Here is a 16338-nt window from a genome sequence, read left to right as displayed (position 1 = left end):
ATGTCTGGGCAACAGTGTCTAATTTGTGAATTTATTGCTAATACTTGTAGGTGGACCTGAACTAATTGATCCTGCTGGAGTGCCCTTACCACAGCCTGCCCAGTCTTGGGTATGGCTCGTTGATCTAGAGAGAACTGTAGCTTTGCTTATTGGGCGGTGTCTCGGTGGCATGCTTCAGGGACCTCCTGTGTCCCCCGAGGAACAAGATACAGCCTATTGGTTGAAAACTCCACTTTTCAGTGATGGAGTGGAAATGGATATTCCTCATTTAGGTAATGATAAATGCAGGTGTTTTAATTGTCAGTGTGAATAGCTATGTTCAGTTTTAAAATTCCTAATGATTTTTTAAGAAGCCTGTGGGTTTAGAGTTTGTCTTTCAGCATTCTTGTCTGTTTAGGTAGTAATATAAAAAGTTGGAAAATGGGTATTTATATGCTGTAGTTTACAAAGAGTCTTGGAAATGCATACAGAAGAAAAGTAAAATCTGCAGTGTCTCAGTGAAAGAAGTAACACAGGCTTCACTGAGTTAACTACTAATGTTTTGCTCTTAGGTGCCCAGAATTTAACAGACACACCAGGGGCTCCATTGTTCAATGTAATTATTAAAAAGGTCATTTTGAAATGTGTTCTACTTGCAGAGTAGAATTTTTATTCATTAGAAATAATACTATTAACAACAAACTTAAGTTCTTCTGATCTACCAGAAGTGGTCACAGGACTCAGCATTAGTATTTCTAGTCATCCCTTCCTGTCTGAATAATGAACTTGCTTCTGCTTCTCTGTGTCCTGTTTGTCTTAGTTCCTATCTCCTCCTTCCTCTGATTCTGAGTAGACTACTTCAGGACTTACATATGAGACACAGTATTTTGAAATGGGTCCATAAAATAATTGCAAGTGTTTGGCTATATAGATCAGGTAGAAATGATACAGTATTATTCTATTAAATATATAATAATATGCTTCTAAATGTATATGTATTTTATGTAAATTGTAACTCTTAAGTCACTTCATTCTTTACCTGAGTTTTTTAGGCAGACAACAAGATGTCTTATGTTCTTTTTTTAACAAAGTGGAGAATAAAAGGTGTTTTAAGCACTTTTAGGTAGATGCATGTGACCATAAAAATCTGCAGAGTTTAATTTCTTAGGTATTTCCCTTCTGTTAGATAAATGCATGAGCTCGTTATTAGAAGTGGCCCTATCTGGAAATGAGGAACAGAAGCCATTTGATTATAAGCTGAGACCTGAGATTACGGTCTATGTTGATTTGGCTTTGGGTTGTACAAAAGAGCCAGCAAGGAGTCTCTGGATCAGTATGCAAGACTATGCTGTTAGTAAAGGTAAGATGTTGAATATATATATATATATATGTATGTATGTATGTGTGTGTGTGTGTGAAAGGCATATTGCGTGCTTCAGCTGCATCCTAGCAGAATCCCATACTTTGACAATGACTTTTAATTTTGTGACATGATAAACTTGCTTTATTGTCATGTTCTGTGATTTTTCTTTTACTGTTACTAATTTTTGACATTGACATTTTGACAGTGTTTGGCAAGCATGTGTTTCAATGTTCTTTTTTCCTCCCATCTGGAAAACAGACACTCTTATTTGCTTACTCAGTTGCTGGTGTTTTCTTTTCCTAGTAGAACAGGGTGAAACTTGGAATTAGAAGGAAAAATCGATGGGGAGGAGATGGGGAAAGGCAAAGTGACTTGCAAAATGTGTTAGGAATTGGGATGAAGGGTAAGTTATTTTTCAAGTCCATGGGAGGCTGGCCTCACAGCATTAATGGTTCTTCATGCTTATGGCCTTGAAGTTGGGTTCCCGCTCAGGCTTCCTGGGTCTGCAGTTAATGAGATCCATTAAGTATTGCAGTTGTACTGTAACACTGCTGGATCCAGAGGTAGTTTTCTGTAGCTCTGGCCAAACTAGGCCAGATGAAGAAGACAGCAGATGGTATCATGTGCCTGTTGAAAGCAACGCAGAGTTCTGTTGTGGAATTTCACAGAAACGGGAATTCCAGTAAATTGTGCCAGTTGTCTGCAAAATCTGAAGTGACTGGGCTAATGTGGGTGATTTTAGTTCTGGACTTGGGTGTTATAGAAGTTGATGGGGTTCTGCTCTGTCCACAAAGCAAGCTGACTGAAGGTTGTATCGAGACAGCATAGCATCAAATGCAAAGTAGTGGAACTTGCTGAGAAGCAGGTATATTAGACTAAACTCTGTGTGGCCAGATAAGTTTTTCTGATTTTTAAAGCAGTTTTCAAGGATTCATAGATAATATTTAACTGAGAACAAAACATTGCAAATATATTGTATGGAGGTGGGTTAGCAATACTGTGTTTTTTCACCATGAAAAATTATGGTGCCTTGTGAAGGTTTGCTTGGCAATTTACTTATTTTATAGTAAAACAATATGTTTTTTTATATTTTCTTTTTAAAATGGGTGGAAAATATTTTGAAATGAAAAAGTCAGTTTCTGAAAACACTGGGCAAACCTTAATTTTGAGACCCGAAAATGTTTCTTGTTAATATTAGTAGTGAAGCTTGTGCTTAAGCCTGTGCTTGTGTTAATGGTTGGCTCTCCTGCCAGAGGTAGGGCCTTTTTATCCTAAGTGAGCCTGCAAAATAATTCATGAATGTGGTTTTAATCATGTGTAAAAGAGCAGAAAGTCTCAAATACGGTGTGTTTCTAAACAGGTTCCATGTAAATCAGTTTCTTGGTAAAAAGCTCCAATTGCTTTTTACCAAGGACTCCAATTGCTGTCCTTGCTTGAAAGAGAAATTGCAAGTGAGTTTGAAAGAGAGTTCAGCTCTGTGAGTGTCTGGTGTCAGTTTGTGTGCGTGCTCTTGGCTGTGACTCTGAGTGAAGTATCTTGAGCAGACCAAAACACCTTTTTCCAAAGCAGCATATTTATGAGTTACTGATGCTAAACTTATTTCTTAAGCATTAAAACTACTTCTAAATCTAAAGATTTAAATGGGTCAAGATTTTTTATCAGTTTTTTTTATGATTAAAAATATATTTGACTGTTGGAAAGGGTAGTCAGTTTTGACGGATTACTTTCTATTTTCAGATTGGGATACTGCAACTTTAAGTAATGAATCGCTCCTAGATACGGTGTCTAGATTTGTTCTTGCAGCTCTCCTGAAACATACAAGTCTTCTTAGTCAAGCTTGTGGTGAGAGCAGGCAAGTAACTTACAGCTGTGTTTAAAAGTTCAGTTTTTAGAAGAAGGTTTATATGACGTTTTACAGTTTGGGTGTCTCTTTTGTAGGTACCAGCCTGGCAAAGCCTTGGCAGAAGTATACCGCTGTGTGTATAAAGTTCGGAGTCGCTTGCTTGCCTGCAAGAACATGGAACTTATTCAGACCAGATCATCCTCAAGAGACAGATGGGTAAGACTGTAAATTTCTCTGCAGTTCTTCAGGCTTTACTGCATATGAAGAAAGTATTATATGATGGTAGTTTCATATATGTTGCCTCACCTGTGGGAGTTTTCAACTGAAACGAAAGGCAGTAGGATGCTACTAGTCTACCTACAAAACAGCAGCGTGTGGTTGCTAAAGGCTTTGGTGCTGAAGTGTCAAGGTTTGACAAGAGCCTAGTAGACATTGCAAAGAGACATTTTTCTTCAGATAATCTGAGTAACAGTTACTAAAAAGATTAAGTTTTTCTACTTCTCTATTTAAAGCCTTGAATGTAAACAGCTTTGTTGTTTATTTCACACAGTATCAGAGCTATATTTTTGATAGGAAAAAAGCTTATTAAATGACTGTCCTTTCTTGTATGTTAATCTTTTATATTGGTGAGAATTGATTTCACTTTATTTTCTTTAATCAAGATGCTAGATAACCAAGAATCTGCTGATGTTGATACTCAAGAGCATCCTTTTACTCGTACAATTGATGAGGAAGCAGAAATGGAGGAGCAGGCAGAACGTGACAGAGAAGAAGGACACCCAGAACAGGAAGATGAAGAGGAGGAAAGAGAACATGAAGTTATGACAGCTGGTAGTAAGTACTAGTCATGTGTGCCAACAATGTGATCTGCTTTGGAAGGACAGTATACTTCCCTCTTCAAGATAAAACAGAGAAAGTATTTGAAAGATGATAAAAGATTTGTCTGCTTAAACACTCAGAGAATTTGGCTTTAAAAAATGGTGTAGTGCCTTTACTGGGTCAGAGTCATCTCTTGATCCAAGGGATTACGAATACTAGGCAAGTGGACTGCCTCAGTGGGCAATTCTCAGGGCATCTGCCATATACCAGCACTGTCTTACAAGACTAATAAGTGTCTTATTGTTTTCTATAAATGTCTGTTCAGTAGATCTCTTGAGTTTGTATCAGTATTCAGATACAGAATTTTTGCTATTTGTATGGGTTGTTCATGTATGTAATAAGCTTTGAAGTTTTATATTTTTTCTGAAGTTTGGAAACAAAAGCAGTGTTGGTAACAATGGGTTGACTGAGTTGGAATTCACTTGTATCTTTGACTATCTCTTCCTAAATCTATTGAAACAGTGGATGTTCTAGTGAAAATTTGGTATTTGTAACGTTATTTGCAATGCTTTCTCGTGGGTTTTCTAAGAAAACTTGTTTAATTCAGAAGCTAGCTTGAAAAAGGTGAACTTTGCAAACTGCTGTTAGGCTGACTTGGGCTTGTAATCAGTCAGTTGGATGCTTAATTCTTAATTTTTCCAATTTTAGTGAAGCAACATCCAGCCACACACAGTTGTTTTTCCTGTTGTTACCCTGGTGTTCTCAGAGACTGAAGTCATGTTAATGTTTGAAAATTACTGTAGCATGTGTGGGTTTAGAAGCTGCACACATGTTCAGTAGATGCAATATGCTTTTGCTGCTTGCTCTGCAGTTATCAAATTCTCAAATCATGCTTGGATATGGTTTCTGGGCACAATAAAGGAAATTTATCCAGAAACATCCAGACAGTAGTCTTCCAGGCACACAAAAGGAGGAAGATAATGGCTCTGTTACTGGAGGTCTTAAGGGAAAGCTCATCCTGTCATGCAGGGTTCAGTTTGTGTCCTTGATGCCTTGCTGCTTCTAACTTATAAGCAGGAAGTGTTTAAGTTTACCTTTGCCCTGCCAAAGGGGATCTGAATCTTTCAAATTAAAATTATTAAGTCAGGGGAGTTTTTGGTCTTTGGACAATAATGTGGTCTCTCGCACAGCTTCTTTAAAAGAATCTGACACCTTAGACAACAGCAGAATTAAGCAAAGTGAAGGCTAAGAATTTTGATGGGATATTCATTGTACTGAACAAAACTTATAAAAGCCTAAGCCTGTTTCAGTATTGAATTAGAGATATGCTGGTGTCTGGAATACACATGTGCAGAAGAGTTACTTTATATATGTCTGCTAAAAGGCAAATATGAAATAGTCTCTTTGCTGTCAGAACAGGAGTTGGGTTGCAGTAAGACACTGAAAGAGCATTTAGTGTTCTGTCAAACTGCTTTGTCCTCTTCATTTAAACTTAGCATTGTGTGAATACTTCATTTAATCTGTTCGCCTGACTTCCTTGTACTAATAATGTATTCTTTTGCTGTTGGAAATATGTTCATTTTTCTTTGTAGTGGGGCAGTTTTGGCACCAAGATGTAGATAAATATTTCATTCTGTATAGCTTCTAGAAAACTGATGTCTAGAAGTTAAGACCTTCTTTTTGTGTTGCATGTTACAGAAATATTTCAATGTTTCCTATCAGCCCGTGAAGTAGCTCGGAGTCGGGATCGAGATAGAATGAACACTGGGACAGGGACTAGGCTTGATGATCCACCTCCTCAGTCTCAGCAGGAACGGAGAATCAGCACTGATCTAACGGAAGGTCAAGATGTGTATACTGCTGCATGCAACTCTGTGATCCACAGATGTGCCTTGCTAATCTTAGGAGTGAGCCCTGTTATTGAGGTGATCCAGAAACGAAGGGAGGATGGACAGTTACAGCAGCCTCCCTCTACTGCTTCTGAGGGGATCGGACTCATGACAAGGTGGGGTTTCGTGAATGCTTAGAATACTTACTTAACTCTTCTCTGCTTCCTCTATCATTGATTAAATAACCTTGGTTTTCCTCTGAGGGTTCTCAGACATTTTTAAAGGGGTTTTTTGCCTAGAGCAATGGTCTGCTTTTTTTGAGAGTAGTGATTTTGCTCAATGTATTTTGTCTACATTAACTAAACCTTAGAGTTTTAGTCTGTGTGGACCATATTGACTTTTCAAAGCTGAGCTTTAGTACTGAAGTCCAGATCATCAGGTATACAGATAATCTGAGGTAATTGGAAAAATTCTTATTTTTTTTAAGATTGTGTGTTTGGATTTTTAATTTCCGAATTTGTATTTTCTTGAACTTTGGCAATGCTGTATATAATAGTGTCCAAAAGACATTTGTAGGATGTGTTTAAAAGCAATAGTTTCAAAGCCTGTTATGAAACATGTAATTTGTGATAATTTTCATAAATATTCCTAACATATTGGTGTGTACTGATATTGCCACTCTTGTTAGGTATAGGAAAATAACAAAATCAAGCCAGACAGCTCACTGAATTGAAGAAGTATGTAATTTACATAGTATAAGTACTACATAATGTATTTTAGTTTTCCTAACCTGAGATGTTCTTGGTAACACAGTTTTATTCTAAACTGGACCCATTTAAACATTTATTCTAGAGGTCTTTGTGTATTAGGATATAACAGAGGAATTGTGTACCTGGTGCTACTAGTTAACTCCTGAGTCTACTTAAAATTCTAGTGTACAGAAACTCTGCTCTGATATATTAAATCAAGATATTAATGGGGAGTTCAGAGGGAGACTATATATTCAGCACTCATTATTTTTGCTTCTTTTTGGAAATCTACTCTCTAAAGCATGGGTGGTTGCCTCTGTTGTTGTCAGGGTGGCTTTCATTTCCAGCATATCAACTTTAGGATGTGTCTTAGGGGTGGGTTTTTAACAAGTTCAGTGCTTTTTCACCCACTTACTTTGTCTCTGTTTTCTTGCCTTCTCATCTCAGAAGTGTTTCCATATACTGTTTGTAACACTTAGAAAAGCACTTGAATGATCAGTCATTTGAGGTTGTCATTTGTTCAGTTGACCTGTTAAAGGTGTTAAGAAATAACAGTTTACTAATGCACTTTATAATCATAATAACTGAAGCCGTCAGACCACTTTTTTCATCTTTGGTGTGGTCTTGTGATGTTCTGTGATAGTCTGCTCCCAAATAAAACTGTGGTACCTGCTAAATTTGACTGTCAGCTCTCCCTTTTGCCTAATGCCGGTATTCTCTTTCTCTGTGTGTGTACATAAAGCAGAAGTGAAAGTCTTACTGCTGAAAGTCGCTCAATCCATGCAAACTCAAGCTACAGACTGATTAAGTCAAGAAGTGAATCTGATTTGTCTCAGCCAGAATCAGATGAGGAAGGTTATTCACTGGTAAGTAAACTAGCATTACGTACTTAGAGATTGTCAATATAATATTTAGATGGGAAGTACATTGTACACATTTGTTTAGTTTTCTGTTTAAGCACTTTAGCTTTTCTTGTAATAGCACCAATTTTTGAGAGAAAGCAATAGTGGTAATAAAACCAGTGGAAATGACAACTTTCTCATTTTCATGGGCAAGGGATGCATTTTAAATACTCAAATATTGTGCACCACGTATGTTCACCTAAAGAAATAAGCCTTTTATTCATTTTTTAATCTAGAGTGGAAGACGAAATGTTGATTTGGATTTGGCATCATCACACAGAAAGAGGGGTAAGTTTTACTGTTTACCTAGTGATTATTGACCTGGTAGATATGTTAGTATTTCTTAAGGTAAAATATGTTTGCAGAGAAATACAGTAAATAGTGGCAATCAGGATGTTAAAACTGTTTAAAAAAAAATTTTATATAGCTAGTACCTACTGTTGTTGTGCTAAGTTCTGTTGCTTTAGGGCTTGGTTATAGTATTTCCTAGGTTGTAATTATTTATTCTAGTTTCTAGAATTCCAATTCTCATTTGAAGCAAGTGAGGATTTCTGTGAGGTGAAGTTAGGTGAAGAATGTGGAACTTCTCATTCTGTTTTCACTTACATGACTTCAGGAAGGACAAATTGCCAGGGAAGTTCAAGTGGAACACTCTACTCTTGTGTTAAGAATGAACATTTTTAGCATAAAATGTACTTGAACATAGAAAACTCATGTCCAGAAAATACTTCTTCTGTTTTTGCATCCCTTCAGCAGCAGCACATCCACAGAACCAAGCAAGTGCTTCTTCTGTTGCTGCAATACAAATCAGATTTTAGCTTTTGTACTGCTTTTTGTTGCGCTGCATTGTGGGGGCATCTCAATGAACTTCTTCACAGAAGGCAGTGTAGGGGGCAAAGAATGTTTGTTCACACAGAGACCAGAAAGTGTCACTTCATGCTGGCTGATGCAGAGTCTTTGCTAGAATCATGACTTGTATCTATTGTATCTGTAAAAATCTTGGTAAGAGGCATTAGGTTGAGTTATGATATGCCTTAATTGCAAGAAGCCTTAATACTGTTAGGTAACCTAAGAATTGTAGTTTAATAGCCTTCATCCTTAAGCAGAGTATTGAGAAGCTGCTTTCTTTTTTTAAAGTCTTTTGGAATTATAAAGCAAACCATCAGTAGCAGCACCCATTACACTTCAATTTGTTAATGATGTGGAAAGGAATTCCTTGTCCATGCAAAAGTAAAGAAATATACTAGAGCTATTCGTTCTCTGACAGCAGGATGTGGGTTGACATTCTCAGTGTTAGAAGATGGGATAGCCTCTGTCAGCACTCTGGTCTGCACTGTATTCTTTGAAGCCACCATTTTTAGCTTTGATATTAATCTGACAGAGAGCTATCTCTGTGTTTTCCTCTATATCCTAAAAGTAATCCAGGAAATCATCCTATGTTAGATCAAAGATATATCTTACAGAGCTGTTGGTTAGATTTATAAGGTTATTTTGGTCATGGGCTCCGGGAAATGAAGAATAATGTAAGAACAGACTTTATCAACCAACTAACCTACAGAAGCTTCGTATTACAGAAAAAGATTCTGCACCAGATGTGTAACACTGAGGAGAAACAGAGGTGAATGAAGTTGTCCTGTCCAGAACCTATAAAGAAGCTCATGTAGCTCATTTGCAAACTGAACACTGAGACATGTACAGATACCTGTTTTCTGGTGCTAGGGGTCTTATTTGGTGTCCCATAGTACTTGTAGATTTTTTTTTTGTGTGTGCTCTTGGCAACTGGAAGTTAGTCAGCATATAATAATGCAAACTACTGTACTTGTGCCGTGTGATGTATACCTGGCAGTTTCAGCTGACACCTAGTATCAGACTCAGCCAGTGAATGCAGGGTGCATTTACAGGGAAGCATTCCTGACCTATGTCAAGGTCAGGAAGACATCTACAAAGATCTGTGTGATCAAGTAGGTGAGCTGTTCAGCTTGGTGCTATTTAAGGTCTTTGATTTGTTGTAAAATATGTTGTTTTGTGAATCCTAGTTATCTTCTGAAGCTATCCTGAGGTTCTGGAGGGTTAATTTGTCCTCAGCTAAACTCTGCGCAGCATTTGATCCTTGCAAAGTTGTCTAATATAGTGTGTATAGGGTATTGGTGAGTGGTTCCTTTGTAACAGGCAAGAGAGTGATTCCCTCTGCAATGGATTGGCTTCTTTTGGAATTTGTTTGTTGAATGCAGCAATTCATTATTCAAAATTCAGATCATGTTTCCTTAATAAATGAATCTCACTAGTCGTTATAGTCTAATTTTTATGGTATGGATATTTTTCGTATTCATAAATAGCAATATAGAAAACTAGCAGTAGAAAGACTAGTAATAGTATAACCTGTTCCTGTGGTCTTGCAGATGAGTATGGAAGGAAAGCCTTATCTCTTTACTCGATTAACATCTCAACCACTCAATCCATTCATTAATCGCATTTTCCTTCGTTCATTGTCTCTGATCAAAAGTATGACTCCGGTATTCCTTCTTCAGCTTGAGGATCCTTTGAGTAGCTTGTTCCTTGCTGTTATTTAGTTATTCATGAATTAGCAAACTTTTGCCATAAGGGGCGGTGAGCACATTGTTATTTTCCCCTCATATCTAAGCCATTTGGGGGTATTTTTTGTTGCTTAGGTTAATTTTCTTCAATTTTGCAGATCTAGAGGGTGTGCCTCAAAATGTTGTACCTGTCCTGTACAGTACCTGCAGGCTACTGTACGCTGCATTAGAGACTTAACAGTAAAAAATGTGTATTTAGCAGTGCAGTCATAAGCATAGTTACAGAGAGTCCTCCTGTCTTGGCGTGTCATTAAAGTTAAATCAGTGAATTTCAGCGTGCTTGTGTGTACTGTAGTACTTCACTAACACAACTGGGCAACTCTGAAAAAAGCAGCAACTTGAATGAAATCCAAATTAAATTGAAATTATTTTGTGTACCTGCAATAAAATGAGTTCTGCATTTTGAAATTGAAAGATGGTGTTTGAGTAAGGGACATAAACACGTCTTGGTGGATGCATAGAACTGTGTTAAGACGGATATATAGGTATATATATATATTTCTTCTCTGAAAAAAAGGTGGAGAATTTGGAAGTCGATTACTTCGGCTGTACTAATTCAAGAGTAAATATTTTTTCCCCAAAACTTTGCTGCTTGGTATGGTTGTATTGATTGAGATGAGTCTGATCTCTTAAGTCTAAGTCATTCTGAAAAAGAGATTTTATGACTATGTTGCCTTCTGTTTCAAATGTCTGCTTTTGTCTTCTGATTCTTGTGTGGTGTAGTGTATTTACTCCTTTTTGGCCAGTTGAGCCCCAGAAAAAAGAAGAGCTTCAAGCAAGTAACTGATGGCATGTTTATATTTTTGTCTCTATAGCTTCCCTACATATTTTATGTTTTCTGAAGTGTGCGTTGCAGCTGTGCCACATTCATTTAGAAAACTCATTGTTTACAAGCTGGCTTATAAGGACAAGTACACTTGTTTTCCTTTCTATTTTGTTTTTTCACTGTGAGCTTCAAGTTTATTCTTATGTGCAACTGTTCATGTGATTGTAGAGGCTTATGGAAGCGCTAAGCTGCAATCAGTTCTGTGTAATTGATGTTATACAGAATCATGCTAAGCTTTAATATACAATCATACTTCTGATTCTTCTATTGATATTTAACATCTTCAAGGAAAAAAAATCCTTTTAGATTTGTGTGCCCTAATTCTTAAATGTTTTGAATTCTGAAGTTTACTGCTTCTGATGTGTTTGTTTATAAACTCTATACTTTTAGTTACAACTTCTCTTGGTTTGCATATTTCAGAATTGTTGGACTTTTCTGCTAATTTGAAACAATTTTAAATCGTACTTGCAATCTTGCATTTCATACTGAAATTATTAGCTGAGATCTCATCTTTTTCAAATATGAAAAAAATAGGTTTTTATTTAATACATTATGAGGTTTTTTTTCTTACAAGATTTGACTGTCAAAACTATATTTTCTTCTGACGTTCTGTAACTGAGATGCTTTAAACTCTCCTGCTGTTAAAAGACTATATAGGGCTTAAGGAGGCTTTTGAAATAGCTGTTGCTACATAGGCAACATTTTGTGGACTTGGTAGTGATTTAGCTTATGCTTCCTATAGGTAATCTGAGGCTTCATTTATCCTTTGGGCTCTGTTCACTGTGCATATGCCAGGAAAATCCATTTACATTAAAATGGGTATTTTACCACCCCTTTATTGTATTGTCCTATTTACCTTATGTTTCTCACCTCCTACTTTAGCGTATAACATAGTTTTTAATAGCTTTAAAGCAAATATTAAAATTAATATTAAAATTAGGGTAAGGTGGTATCTGTATTTACCTTTGTTTTTAGTATTGTCACCATGTATAAACTGTAAAATTGAGTAACAGTACTTCTTAAAATTCTTTCATAGTAAAGCATCACAGTGCAGGGTGTTCTCTGTAAACCAGGTAATATATTGCTGTGCTACATAAACCAGCAGAAATTAGGAAATGAAACTGCACTTTGAAAAGTAGTGTTTAATCTTAATTGTTGCATTATCCAGAATAAACCGGTGTGCATATATTTCTGTCAAAATCCTAATATGACCTAAGTACTGTGATGGTTTTCTGAAGCCATTGCAATCCTTTTAGTAGCCAGTGTGAGGAATACCATACAAATGCACACAAATACGACTTGCTGAAAAGGAAATGGGATGTGAACAGGTTTTCGTAGTTCACACACTTGACAATTTTTTTGGTTGGGGAGATAAACTACCTAATTTACAAAGGAAAAGCAAACTTTCACAGTATTCTGAATTTGTAAGTTGGGTGAAGGTGCAAATTGTGACCTGCAGGTTGGTTGGCAGATTACCATTTTGCCTTTACATCATGAAAGGAATGGTGAGGAATGGTTGCAAGGAGAGCTGTCCTAAGTTCAAAACCTGATGTGTCTGCCTTTCCTTGTTCCCATGAGCAGCTGCTTGCAGGGCTGCTGCAGGTAGGCAGTGTTTAAAGTTGGTCCTGAAGCTAGTACCACTGGAATTCAACCTCAGTGATGAAAGCAGGCTTTCAGCAGATGAATTCTTTTGAAGTTGTGTGACTTTTTCCTGGAAACAGGGATGATAAATAATGTTTGAAGTCGATGCCCTGCAGACAGGTGTTAAAAACTGAGGTGTAAATGTCAATTTGTACAAGTATGGTGAAGAGGTTGTAATTCTCTAATTGGTGCCTGTAGTATGTGCACAAGAGAGACGAATATTTAAAAATTCAATGTAGCTTATTTAAAGATAATTCAGAGTAAATTTCAGAGTGAATTTAAACATGCAATAGGTTTCCACATAGGTCTGCAGAATGACCTGTCTGTATAGCTGGAAGGTTCTTTTGAGCAGGGTCTGCCCTCTTGCAGTGCCTTGCATAGCTCCAAGTCAGCTAACAGCATTTACAAAAGTAATAAAATACCAACTTCCGTGTTGATACGTACATTTAACTGATGCATATCGTTTAACTGGTGATGAAGGTACGACTTTAGTGGCATTGCAGTCGTTTGTACCAGGGAGAGAGTTGTAGCAAAACTCTTCTGGAAATGAGATCAAATATATGGTGATAAGTAAGTTCCAGTGTTGCAGATTGATGACTGACGCTCATTTGAAGCAGTATATTCATTAGTGATCATAACATTTCAGATAGCATAATGACATGTAGATGTAATAATGCTTGGAGATACACCTGTGAAATTGCCAGATGACACCTATAGATCTAATACATGCTGCAGGTGGTATTAATAATACATGTCTATTTATCTTCAGTAATAAAGTAAATGTTCTCTGTTAGTTTAAAATAAAAATTCTCTGTTCCCTTTTGCCACCATGAATTATGTAAATACTTCATCGAGAATAACATACTTTTCCAAAACCATTAAATCTATAGTGGCTTGATTAAAACCAAAGAATCCTCTTGGTTTATGGTTAGACTTTAAAATAAATAGCCCAAGTTCACAATTTCTCTTGTAGCAGATCTTTTTTTTTTTTTTTTTTTACTCTTTTGTCATTTAGCTGCAAAGCATTTTTATTCAGTGTTCTAGCTTTAAGCTGAGCAGTTTGAGTGGCTTTTATCTTTTTGTTTTCTCACTTGGCAGCGCGTTGCAATACTGCTTAACATAATTAAATACAGCCTTTCCTGTAGGGAAATTGCTATAAATTTAAATCAGGTGGTTTGCTCTGAGTTGCTTAGTGCATGGTATAATTAATATGAATATTCATTTCCCACCTGTAGCAGTTCAGTCTACTCTCAAAATGTGTTACCTGGTGATTTGGAATTTATGAGCCTTCATTATGTGTATCTTTAGGAGCGATACACAGTCAAGTGGAACCTTTAAGTGACTCATGGGTTCGACTAAAACACAGCAGAGACTGGTTATACACATCCTCCTACTCATTTGTCGAGTCCGATTTTGATCTCTCAAGATCCCTTGGGGTACATACTTTGATTGAAAATGTTGTCAGCTTTGTAAGTGGTGATGTGGGAAACTCACCAGGATTTAAGGAACCAGAGGAAAGTATGTCCACCAGTCCACAAGCATCAATAATTGCAATGGAGCAGCAGCAGTTGAGAGCTGAGGTAAGTTTCAGTTTAATATCTTTTCTTATTCTTCATAAATTATGCTCATTTTATGGTTTCTATTAAATTATAGTCCAAATTCTGTCTATTTAAGGGCACTCTCTCTTTTCAGTTAAAATATCTTAACTGGAACTGGGAACCTAATGTAAATAAACTCTGAAATGAAACTAAAAAAATAAGTCAATGAGAAAACAGCTGCCTCAATTCATTCTCCTTTCCAGATGGAGATGATCTGATTTCTAAGGATATTTGCTACTTACTTAATACTGTCTTTTCCTGTCTTTATTTTTAGCTTCGTCTGGAGGCACTTCATCAAATTTTAGTGCTTCTATCAGGGATGGAAGAAAAAGGCAGCGTGCCTTTAATGGGAAGTCGTCAAGTGCCAGGATTTCAGTCTTCTTCATTGCTTACTTCTGTTAGACTACAGTTTCTTGCTGGCTGCTTTGGTTTGGGCACTGTAGGACATGCAGGCGCCAAAGGAGAGAGTGTAAGATTGCATCACTACCAGGTAAGTGCTTCAGTAATTTCTGCTATTTCAATAACTGTGTGATTATAATGTATCAATTCTTATTCTAATTTATTTGTTTGACCCAGGATGGTATCAGAGCAGCCAAAAGAAGTATTCAAATTGAAATCCAGGTGGCTGTGCACAAGATTTACCAGCAGTTATCTGCTACATTAGAAAGAGCTCTGCAAGCTAATAAGCATCACATAGGTAAGTAAAAACCAGTTTTGAGAAGTATTTAATACACAGTACAACAGTTTAACAAAGCAGACTTTTATATTAGTGCCCAGAACTTACTGACGTGTCTGACTGACAACTTTTCCTGGGAGAGAGAAGCTTTTTAACTTTGCTCTGTCATGATTTTCTTCAAGTGTTAGGCCTTTTTATTTTAAGACTTTTAAGTGTTGTCAGCCTTTCTGTTCCACGTACCTCAGTCTTCTACAGTCACCTGTGTCTTTGGCACTTCCAAATGATTTTTAGGTTTTTCAGGGATAAACACTTTTCTGAGGAGATCAACTCTCCAATCTTTTTTCCTTCAAGTAAACTTTCTTTAAATTCTAAACCAAAGAGCAGGGCATTTTGCCTGTTTTGAAAGCTTTTTTCCCCTGTCCTTCTATACCCAGATATTGCGGTGTGCTTTTCTGTCCTTAAGGGGTAACTGGAACTCTTCCCCTCTTTGTGCCTTTGTACATGTACTGGCTGAGAGCTTCTGTACAGAAGAGAGTTCTGTAATTGTTGGTAGAGCCTTATGGGCATTCTTACCTGAATTGTTTTGTTGTTTCACTAAGAAATTTCATGAGAATCCACTTTAAGTAGAAGTGAAAAATGAAGCATTTCACCCAGTTATCATTATCCCAGAGAGAAGATTCTGGTTTGAGATATAGCCTCAGAACATTTACATCACAAACCAGTTCTACATCAAATTCTTCCCTGGACAACCTTGACATAGAGGTTGCATTGACTTAAAGAGAGCTACAAGGATTCATCAGAAAGACTACCTTACAGTGGCAGACTAAGAATGCTAATGTTTTCCTTGATAATTTATGTCATTAAATTTTATTAAAAAATAATCTGCTGTTGCTCTGTCCTAGTATTAAACAGCTTATTAATTAAGACAACTTTCTTTTAATCTTAGAAGCACAGCAGCGTCTTCTGTTGGTAACAGTCTTTGCTCTAAGTGTCCACTATCAGCCTGTTGATGTCTCCTTGGCCATTTCCACTGGTCTGCTGAATGTGCTTTCACAGTTGTGTGGCACAGACACCATGCTAGGACAACCACTGCAGCTGCTGCCCAAAACTGGTATTTCTCAGCTCAGCACAGCTTTGAAAGTAGCCAGTACAAGACTGCTTCAAATCCTTGCTATCACCACAGGGTAAGTGTCGGATGCTCCCTTTCGTTTGGAAAACTTAATGGTTAAGCTTTTCAGCATCCTTTAAAAATAACCTTTCTTTTGTGCGAGCTTTCTTCAGAGCAATAAATATTCAGAGGTATATAGGTGAAGTGGGGGGAAAAAAAAGAGTAGTCACATTCTTTATAAGAAAGGTGCACATAAAACTGATAAATACTTTTAAAAAGTGAGGAGTTTTGGACCAAAATGGAACCTTATGGACTATAAACACTGTATTGACATATTCCCCATTTTGCTCATTTGGCTCAGTTGATATGATGATGCTTTATGTTGCTGTGTAAAAGTAATTTGTGTAAAAG

At 36.9% G+C, this 16338-nt stretch overlaps 1 protein-coding gene across 1 annotated transcript in view; it reads left to right on the top strand.

Moving 5' to 3' along the window:
- The window catches only part of HERC1 (HECT and RLD domain containing E3 ubiquitin protein ligase family member 1), a 96383-nt gene that overhangs the window by 33556 nt on the left and 46489 nt on the right, over positions 1-16338 (top strand). Inside the window, exons 18-29 of the mRNA XM_065688041.1 lie at positions 51-272; positions 1166-1339; positions 3080-3194; positions 3281-3401; positions 3848-4019; positions 5703-6009; positions 7328-7448; positions 7721-7772; positions 13854-14125; positions 14418-14633; positions 14720-14840; positions 15766-16003. Of these exons, the coding sequence (XP_065544113.1) occupies positions 51-272; positions 1166-1339; positions 3080-3194; positions 3281-3401; positions 3848-4019; positions 5703-6009; positions 7328-7448; positions 7721-7772; positions 13854-14125; positions 14418-14633; positions 14720-14840; positions 15766-16003 (2131 nt within the window). The remainder of the gene's footprint in view (positions 1-50; positions 273-1165; positions 1340-3079; positions 3195-3280; positions 3402-3847; positions 4020-5702; positions 6010-7327; positions 7449-7720; positions 7773-13853; positions 14126-14417; positions 14634-14719; positions 14841-15765; positions 16004-16338) is intronic.

This window comes from Lathamus discolor, chromosome 8 (genome assembly GCF_037157495.1).
Source record: "Lathamus discolor isolate bLatDis1 chromosome 8, bLatDis1.hap1, whole genome shotgun sequence".
Classification (NCBI taxonomy): Eukaryota; Metazoa; Chordata; class Aves; order Psittaciformes; family Psittacidae; genus Lathamus; species Lathamus discolor.
The sequence above is the reverse complement of the archived record's forward strand: the minus strand, read 5'-3'. Positions and strand labels throughout refer to the sequence as shown.